The sequence below is a fragment of the Acanthisitta chloris genome, unplaced genomic scaffold (genome assembly GCF_000695815.1).
Source record: "Acanthisitta chloris isolate BGI_N310 unplaced genomic scaffold, ASM69581v1 scaffold37769, whole genome shotgun sequence".
In the NCBI taxonomy this organism is placed as follows: Eukaryota; Metazoa; Chordata; class Aves; order Passeriformes; family Acanthisittidae; genus Acanthisitta; species Acanthisitta chloris.
This window is the reverse complement of record NW_008690391.1, coordinates 5,787-16,340: the sequence shown is the minus strand read 5'-3', so window position 1 is coordinate 16,340 and position 10,554 is coordinate 5,787. Positions and strand designations below refer to the sequence as shown.

General features: G+C 39.6%; 1 protein-coding gene across 1 annotated transcript in view; it reads right to left on the bottom strand.

Moving 5' to 3' along the window:
• CARF (calcium responsive transcription factor) overlaps nt 1–10,554 on the bottom strand; it is a gene marked incomplete at its 5' end in the record, with an annotated part of 21,906 nt that overhangs the window by 9,017 nt on the left and 2,335 nt on the right. Inside the window, 6 exon segments of the mRNA XM_009081791.1 lie at nt 1; nt 3–78; nt 2,795–2,984; nt 6,573–6,657; nt 8,171–8,300; nt 10,446–10,548. The exon segment at nt 1 is cut by the window's left edge and continues 32 nt beyond it. Coding sequence (XP_009080039.1) covers nt 1; nt 3–78; nt 2,795–2,984; nt 6,573–6,657; nt 8,171–8,300; nt 10,446–10,548 — 585 coding nt within the window.

The window sequence follows — 10,554 nt, the reverse complement described above, 5'->3', positions numbered from 1 at the left end:
CCTGCTCACCAGCTTTCTTGGGCTGAAACCCTTTTCTCCTTGGCCCATATTGGCACTCCATTACAATGGCTCTGCTTCCTGGGAACAGAAAGCAATACACCCTATTTATTCAAGCAATCACTTTAGTTATTATGGTAAAATAGAAACTACAGAAGAGATGAGAGTTCTGAAACAGTTATTTCTGTTTGCCATTGGACTCTTCAGAAGACAATGCTTAGACGCAGAAAGCAACTACAGTGCAAATACTTCTGGGCAGAATCCCCAAAATATTAAGAAAATCCACAGCTGAAATAAAAGATGTGCTGCCAGTGGCTGGGATAGAGTTAACTTTCTTCACAGTAGCCAGTATGAAGCTGTGTTATGAGTTTGTGCTGGAAATAGTGCTGATAACACAGGGATGTTTAGTTACTGCTGAGCAGTGCTTGCAGAGTCAAGGCCTTTTCTGCCTCTCACCCCTCCCCACCAGTGAGGAGGCTGAGGGGCAGAAGAAGTTGGGAGGGGACAAGGCTAGAACAGCTGACTCCAACTGACCAAAGTCGCATTCCACACCATATGGAGCCATGTTCAGCATCTAGAGCCGGGGGAAGCGGGAGGAAGGGAGGACATTCAGAGTTATGGTGTTTGGCTTCCCAAGTAACCATTGCAGGTGATGGAGCTCTGCCTTCCTGGGGGGGGCTGACAATGGGAAGTTGTGAGTGAATTCCTTATTTCACTCTGCTTGTCTGCACAACTTTACCTTCTAAACTGTCTCTGTCTCAACCCATGAGCATTCTCATTGTTACCCTTCCAATTCTCTCCCCCATCTCACAGCAGCGAATGAGTGAGCAGCTCTGTGGTAGTTTCCAGCTGGGGTTAAACCAACACAAAAGGTCAGCAGCTATTTCCAGCCTCATGGCTTAAATCAACACTTCAGACCATGCTGTCCCATAAACTCCTAACTGCAAGTCTGACCTATCTTAATTGCTAAATAACACAGTTTCAGTGTGGCAATACTCACATGACACCAGACAGGCTTAAATAAATACTGTGTTGCTCTAAATTTAAAGCGAATTCTTCCAGTCAGACTTCTAAAAAAAGTGGTCAAGAAAGAAACATCTTCAAAATTTCTTTCATGTCATGTTTAGTTATCTTTTATTTAGAATTCATGTACCCCAATATGAAGGCAAGGAGCTGCCTATACCACAAGTGTTATAACCAAAACCATTTTAAGTATTAAAACAGCAACATAATGTGTTTCCATAAGATACCAAATGATTTATGCTTTAGGGCACGATGTTAAATAAAAAAGATAACTATGTATAACAAACAGATATCTTGTTTCTTCTTTAAAAACAAACAAAATTTAAATTCCAGAAGCAAAAAGACTTCAGCAGTTTTAAACTACTCCTTGCTAATAGGAATCACAAAATTAATTTGATGGGGCCCTTGTTTTACATAAGTATCAACTATCCAAAATTCTTATTAAAAACAACAATCAAGATTGTGATGAGCAGTGCATGTTTACATCACGGGGAGCTACCCAGCTTCTCTGTATTTCCCCACAGCCAAAGCACAGCAGTATTACAAACTGGTTTCCCTTCTGCAGAAGGGATAAATTCCTAGAGAACAACACTGTAGTCCTATACAGTTTAGAATTCAGTTACCTGGGATCTGAACTGCAGTTCAGCAGATCATATTTACAGCTTCTTCCGTACAGGTGAAAAGGATTTTAATGAATGCTTTTAGTAGAGGAGTTATAAATTACACCTAAGTGTATTCAAAAGGCAACATATTAGAAATATAGATTATGTCTGTTTGGGGCTGTGAGCAAAGCAAAAAGTATTGCTATTTAATGATCTGAGTCTCCATTAGTCTACAACTTTAAAACAAAAAATGTGTGGTTTTGCTCTAAAGATCTTACTGTGGGGCAACACACAGTAAACTTTAGGAAAACTTCCATCAGAGAGATTAAACTCATCTATCAGGCAAATCTTAGAGGAAACTAACCATGTCTCCTACACATGTTGGGGGAAAAAATTGTAAGTTGCTTTGACTTTGTTCTTAGTTTTCTTATACCTCATAGTTTGTGGCAGAAGCTTTAAAACTGGTCCTAACATTTAACTTTTTCAGTAGCTTTCAAAAAAAAACAGAAGGAAAAAACCAGGCACATAACCTACATTCCTGTCATTCATTTTCTATATGTATCAATTAAACCCCATTAATTTTATATCCAAACTAAGTCTTAGTAATTTCACATATGCATTGCATGAGCTAAATATATGATTACCATATATGTCTGCATATTCATTTTAAAAAAGATAAATAACTGCTGATGTATGTTGATGCATCTTGTTTGGTTGGTTTTTCAACTTACTTTTATTAAGGTTGCAATTTAAATAGTTTATTGACTCCTACAGAACAAACTCTTTAAAAGATCTTCAAGTTAGGCAAGAATAATCAAACAAGCTCTTACCCTTATGGGAACTTTCATATCCTAATAGAGCAGATAAGACCTCCACCCAAAGATCTCATCACAAGAACCCCCATCAATTGGTACTTAACTAAATTACTTTTGAAGAACAAAAGGAAATAATCACAACAAAATGTTAAAAAAATCAGGAAACATGTTTGCTGTGGTTTCAGGAAACAAGCTCCTTCAGACTACATCACCGAAGTACCCAAGCTGCTCCTTTTCTTATGTTTGTGCCTTGACTGCATCAATACTAAGGAACAACATAAAGATTCTTCTTTATGGCCAGCTGGCAGCTGATGTTGAAATTTTAACACAGTAGTTATTGAAATAAAAGTTAGTTACCTGCATTGACAAAGGGGATCCCATCATATGGGACATACTGAGATTTCCACATCAACCGTGAGGCAGGTTTGGCTGTGCTTGGAGACTGGCGTGTCCCCCACACACTTTGTGTTTGCTGCTTGTGTAGTGTTAGAACACTCTCCAGCTCTGTCTCTCTCACACAATAGCCACGGTACGAGTCCCCAATTCTCTGCATGGAAAGGAGGTGAAATAATAGAATTATTCACCCAGCTGACTGCTGAACATTGCACAAGAAAACAAAAGCAGTCAGGGACTCTGGCAGGTGAGAACACAGGTCCAGATTTTTGGCATTTCATGCTTTTTTGTTTCCACACTAGTATCCTCACAAAGAGATTCACCACAGGATCTGACACTGGAGTAGTTCCCACTGAGGTCAGGAGTTTGTCAGCTATCCAAGACCTCAAGTACACTAAGAACCCCTGAAAAGGTTACGGTCATTGACAACTCTGATTTCCACAGGATAACTTCACTCCTGTGGTTTCCCCCAACATACACTTCAGTTGCAGTTACTGCCTAGACAAACTCATCTTAGATGAACTTTTTCACTTGACCACCACAGAGAATCTCTGAAGCACCTATGGCTATGCATCTACTGCAACACATGCATGCTGCACTGAGCTGGAGCAGAATGCACCTGCTTATACCACCAGTAACTGTCTCACCCACTTAGAGCACCAACTTTAAATGGAATGTCTCACACAATATCACTCCCAGCCTTTGAGGCACTCTTGATTCTCAACATTACACAGAAACATACTGTAACAGATCTGCCGTGTGCAAACTGATTCTGGCTTCAATGAACTCTGCTTATGCCTGTGCAACTGCACAAAACCTGCATCTAACTCGATTCAAAGTAGTTGAGCTACTCAGTGCCATCACAGCTGGTTCAGTGCTGGGCTGCCAGGGCCAGCCAGCAAGCAGCAAAATTACTGGAACAGAGAAGAACTTTCCATCCAAGCTCAGAATGCCATGCTTGCTTCTGTTCATGTGCAGCTCAGAACCAGGCTGGCCAACCAGCTGTAGGGAACACCCAGCACAGTTTGCCAGCTCAGTCCTACAGTGTATCTGTGGGACAAGCACAGGGTGAATGAGTACTAAAGTCTGATGGATCTGTTTTGCCACCTTCAGTGACAGAGCAGCCAGATGATTAAATAATACAACAAAGCACCAGCAGTGTCTCTTCAAGACTGTTGCACAGATAATTTAGTGACAACTGCCTGAAACCTGCCTCATAGTCATCTACGAAAAACAAAATGGCTGTGGTTAGCAAGACCTAAAGCCAACAAAGAACCAATGAAGATCTTGTGAATGAACTAGGCCAGCATGGTGGTGCTGCTAGTGCAAGCCCAAACACAGAGGGTTATGCATGCACCAGCTGTGTGAGTCACTCTGAGACATGTGCTGCTTACAGCAGCTAACAAAGTCTGCACAGGCTGCACTCACACAGCTGCACCAGAAAAGCAGCAATAATAGTTAAGGCACTGTCTCCTATTCTGTCTTCACTTTTGCACAAGTTAGATCATTTTCCCAAAACTGGTGAGGCAAGGAGGAGGAAGAGAAGACACTCATACAGCATGTAAGATCCTTGCTTTCTAGGAGCTTTGCCAGTAGGAAAAAAATGGAGAAATAAAACCACCTGCACCAGACAAATAAATTAACTTAGCTTTGCATAGTTAATTAATGCAGTTTTTAATTACACTTGATTTCAGTATGCTGATACATGCTGGAAATGCATTCTAATCAGAACACTGAAAACTAAGTAAGTTATTGAAAATTACTAACTTTATTTAAATTCACTTCTTATTAGCAATGTAATTACCTCAAAGCAATAGGATACCCTCCAACCCTTTAACTGCAGCCAAGCTTCAAGCCAAAAAAGAAGCAATTCCTTTTCTCTCCCTGGCCTCACCTCAGAAGGGTACATATAAGCTTACACTAAAGTACACACACCAAGGCTGCAGTTTTCCCTGAGTGAACTAACAGCAGCAGGGTGCCAGAGGCATTGTGCTGTCTAGACACAGCAAGTGTAAACTGAACATTTCAGGGTAGTCAGACCCCAAACACAGAGCTTAGCCTTAATTTGGATAACTGTAGCTTTTACTGTGTTTGCCTGTAGCACTAACTGCCAAAGGAGTAGCCGCCCTGGGAGCGCAGTGGCTTCACCTGCTGACATCTCTGGTGAAAGTCACACAGACCTCAACACTGTATAAGTTTGTTTCTATTCTGGCAAACAACTGAAAGTGTGGAATTGTGAGCTGACATGTTTATCAGCACCTCTCCAAACTTCATCTCCAAATTCCAGTAGGACAGTCACACCTGAAAGCTAACTAACAGCTCAAAATCCCATTGTTTCTAGTACGTGCCCATGAGAAGATATATACATCCTAGCAATCTCCAGTGGATCAGAGAGGATTAATGCATACAGGTAAGAGCTCTGCTGAGGAGCAGAGATAGATCTTTTTATCCTCAGAACACATTCAAACTCTTCTGTAAATGTTGCTGTGAATTTTAAATTCAGCAGGTGAAATTTCTTGTAATAGACTCTGACAAAGCAGATCATAATACAAATCCTCCTATAAAATGAAACCAAAAATAAATTATTTGGATAAGCCATATGGATGCTAAGACTATGTACCATATAGTGCTAAAAACACAATTTAGTAAACTTCATTGACTAACTGGCCAACTGAATTAAGTGACTGATTCTGTGAAAATGCTATCTCCCCCACGGAAGAATCTGTGTTATTAATTTTCTGACCTCTTAATATTTAAGTGGACATAACAGTGGATGCTACCATTTGTATTAAATAAATGGCACATAAAAAGAGGAATAGATGAATATATTTACTTTTAAAATTATTTATAAGTGGATATAGAAAGAAATCCAGTTTTTAAGTCCCTGCAACTGCAATTTCCAGTCATCATTTCCAAGCCAATAGGAAAAAATGCAAGTGGTTGAGATATCTAAAGAGATGAACCAGTTAGAAAGAGTATGAGTTTTCCTTTTTAGAAGTATTAACAGAAAATAAAAATCTACCAGGAAGTCTGGTAGCAGGAGGAAGGGGTAGTTGATCTCTCCAGAACCTTCCCATCTCCCCTCCTTTCCTTTTAAGTGACTTATGATGCATTCTAGCTGCCACTATCATCCTAGTCATCAGGGCAGTTCTGCAGACATCTAACAATATGCAAATATGCAAATAAAGAAAGAATTCTGTTTAGCTCAAAAGCCATTACAGTTAATAAAGACAGAGCATTTTTTAACAAAAGAGAAGACAAGCACTGGTATCCTAACCTGCTGGGAGAAAAAATATTCCGTGAGAATATCTAAACAAAAAATCCTTAGTAAAATATTGACATTAATGTGCAGTCACTGGGAAGTCGAATGGATTTTGATTTCTGTGTCACAACACAAACCAATATGAACAGTTGCAGAAGACAGCAAAGTTTACACTGCAGTTCAAGAGCAAACTCCAACATGGCACACAATGGCTCTTCCCAGCACTGTAAGGCATTGGGTTTTCAGCAGCACATTTTTTGCTTCAGGAGTTGTTGATGGTTACTCCATTACACTAACATTCTCAGAAAAGAAAGGGATTCCATAGCATTTGCTGCGTTTAACTATCCTAGCAGTATTAGTACTATACACCAGGGAGCTTGAACACAGCTTCTACAACTATAAATTATTCCTTTCATGGAACAGGATGAGTATCTTAGATCAAGATAATAAAACATCAAGTCAGAATTCTTTGCAGCCCACCTCACAGTTCCTGAGATGGCGTGCCCAGGCAGGCGTGTTTGGTGGCAGTGGCTGGAGAGGGATGGGAAAGGAATCTTCCCCCACTCTGAAAAATAAATAAAAAAATAATACAAGTCTATACAAACATTCAGTCTAAACCGCAGATAACATCAAATTAGTCTATTATGTATAACCCTGGAACATATGGTCAAACTATAGATATTGTATCAACTTCCCTTAAAAACTTGGGGTTCATTTTCTTCATATTTCATTGTTAAAATAATTGACACTAAATGTAAGTACTTAAACTCCCCTGTGTTTTCTACATCCAAGACCTCTGAACATTCGGTACTCTCAGTACTGTTGCTTAACAACAACAGACAAATCATAGTGAAACAGACCAGCTGAGTGTCTTGATAATTTTCTTATGCAGACTGATGATAAAATGCTGAAGATTAAAACCAATATCCAACACTTTCTAAATGTGTCACATTTTAGTACAGATTACTGAAAAACACTTTCAGTAACTATTTCAAGTACACACCTAGTTTCTCCATTTCCAAAATCCTGGGGTAGAAAAAATACTTACTCTGTGTTTACTGTTCCAAAATAAGTGCATCACCTCCTGTCCATATCAATGTTTCCTTTCCAGGATCACTTTTCTAACATGTACAGACTGTGCTCACAACATTCATTTGCAAACTGTTTCTCTTCATTTGACATGTTTCTTGAAGACATATAAATTGTGTTGCAGTACCCTAATTACCCTAATCTTTTCCATGTCTCAATTTCTAAAGAGCATAAACCAGTGCAAAGCCATCCTGCAGTCCACAAAGCAAACAGCTTATTTGGGAGGTTTTTTGTTGCTGCTGTAGTTTAATTTGGTTGGTTTGGGGTTTTATTTTAAGGAAAAAAGAATTCCAGAGTATTCAGAAATTAAAACAGTAGGCAGCACTTAGCATGGGGACAGAATCAGGTGGATATCAAGAGTAAAATACGTAACAACTAATTAACTTCAGAAACTTTGCTAATCTATCTGCCTGTGTATGTGTTCCACCAAAACACACTGGTAGCAGCTACTTTCCCATATTTTATCAAAGGACACTGAAGAAGTTATCCAGAAAACCAAGTAGGCTCTCACAGTTAATGTCAGCTATTGAAGCCTCTATCTAAAAAATCAATCTCTACAATCAGCTGTTCTTGTGGGAAGATGGTCTATATACACTTCAGTACACTCATCCATGAAACTCTGCCCCCTCAAACCTCAACCTTCCCTGGAGTTCCTTCACTGAATCACTTTCACCTCTTGGCTGGCAGTACCAGTATCTGTTTGAAGCACTTTCAGTAATTTGTACTGTACTATTTTAAATGCCCACCTATTGCTCTGGTCAGAATCCATCCAACTATCTCTGGAATACAGGTGATTTAATTGCTTTTTCCACTGCTCTAGCACATACGAAAGCTGCCTGAAAGCACAGTTAGCTACACATCATTCACTAAGAGTTCGTAACTCCCATTCTGTGGTAATTTTGTGATTGCAAAAACAAACTGCAGGAAAAAACCCCGCAGTACTAACAGTGGATCAAAGTGATTGTTCCTCCTTTTAACTCCTGACCTACCTGGTGGTTGTTTTTTTGGATAAGGTGAGAGATGCCTGTGGATGTAGAATGTAACTGCTTGTACTGTCTGCTACAGCAGCCACCACCACAGTCTGCAAGTTCCCATCACCAGACTTCTCTTCTGAAACACCTTAACAAAAATAAAACAGCCTCCTGGTTAATAGCTGAATGCAGAATGGGGAAATGACAAGCTGTGAGTAAACTTTGTGTGTTGCAAAAAAATGAAATAAGTTTTATAGGTGACACAGCAGTTTAATAGTTGTGAATCTGTACTCAAACTCCAAGCACATGTATGAAGACACATGGGATAAGGTTGGTTGTACTCAAGGACCTTGGTAATCCTGCTACTGCTAATGAATCCTTCCACAACAAAGCAAACAATCAGAACAAATCGTAAATGACTCTGGTTTACATTTCCATGAATCCATATAGGATTGCGCAACTATTTTGTTCCACTGCAATCACACACTGGCTGGTTTTAAAACAAGAAAAACTGAAATGATACTGCTTTTTTCTTAGAAAAGAACACCTAAACATGAAAAAACCAGGCCTCTTGTAATTGAATCTGACATGCTGCTAGAACAAATGTTTTAGCCTTTCTTGGTAACAGGAGCAATCCATAACCCAAAAATTACGAGTAGATTGATGCCCATGTGTACAGTTAAACAAAAACTTAATGGAAACTGAAAGCAGACATTTGATATTTTGGTCTTGCCATAAAAACAGGAGCTCTCTTCAGATGTGGGCCCTTCAATTAAGAAGGCATCGTCCCCCTTCCCAAGAGAGTGATAAGCTATTGGCACAGTACAGAAATCACTCCACTAGAAAGCTCCACAAGAAGACTCACAAGTGTGCAGACAGATTAGCACCACTCTGGCTCAAAGCACTAGCTCCTCCTACACAGACATGTCCTGAAGACACTACAGGCCACTCCGAAGCCTGCGCCAGTTCATGCATTACCACCATGTGCAGACAAGTGAAACTCAAGGGCTTCCCCTTTAATCTCTACAGTAAACCACTGAGAAGACTCCTAACTGCCTGTTAAGGATCAAGTAGCTACAAAGTCTTTTACACAGTAAGTCTCTAGAAAAAAACTTAAAACAAATAATAATGAAAAAAACACCAAACTCCTCTGTAGCACTCTTATAGAACATGTGTTCAAACAGTGTGACACTGAGTCGATGAAAAATGGAAATACAAAATTACTATTCAGCTTTGAAACTTAAGAGCCTACAAAGACTAGCAGTAATCCTTCTGTAACTAAAGGCTCACAGTCAGCTTTAAAGTAATGTAAGACTACACTGTCACCAAACAGTGGCCTTACTCCTGCAAGAGCAGGTGGAAAGGGAGGGAAGGTTGAGCATCAGGGTAGGAACAAGCCTTGCAATGCAAGGTCATGAAACCATATTTCAAATGTAAGTGAAAAGGGCTAGATCATGATTTGAATCCCAAATTGTTTCTATATCCACCCAGCACTGGGACTCTAGTCTTACCTTTGAGCTCTCATTCCACAGGAGCATTTAACTAGTACTCAGCTTTTGAGAATTTTATATAGAGAATGAAAAAAAGGTTTAAAAAACATTTGAGAGTTTAACAAAATGTGACCTAGTTCTCAGTACTATTCTGTGAATGAAACTAGCACACAGCATTTTGTCATCCAGCAAGGCTTCCAGATAACTAATCAATGCTTTCAGATTTCTGTATGCCCATTTATTCTAGAGAAAACCTTCAAATCTTCTGCTTCTAGCTGAGTATCTCACCACATACCTAAAATGTGACCATTAACACATTACAATGAAGTGAAAGTTACATCTCATTTTCCTTCAGTGGGAACTGAATTTTTGCCTAAATAATTCATTCCTGGCTTGACAAAACATGCATCATCACCAGTGATCTCTGGAACAGAGTTAATGGTCTTCTGGTCTACCCAACTACAGGAATGAACTACTTCACTCAAAATGAAGTAAACAGATAGATGATGAAAATTTGAAGCTGATAGTACAGCTGTCTGATGGCACAAATATCCTAATTAATGGTAAATAAGGCAAGAAACAGTACTGTACTTGAGAGCTCAATCGACTCATCACATATCCTTCAAAAAGGAGGCACCTTTCATAAGGCTTTTGCCCAATAGGAAACATTGTGTGTGGGGTGCCAGATTCATATCAGAAAGAAGATTCAGTATGTATTTTGTCTTTAAAGGAAATACATGCAAACAGAGACCATGCAGGAAGTGCTTAGTCACAGACCCTCAAGTCCCCCAGGTTAAACTCACCGCGAGTGCTGGTCACATCTAGAAGCTGACCTTGAGGAATAATCACTTGGGTCACCCCTGGCTGGGCAGAAGGCATCCCATGCAGCACCTGTCCATTTTCTGACTGACT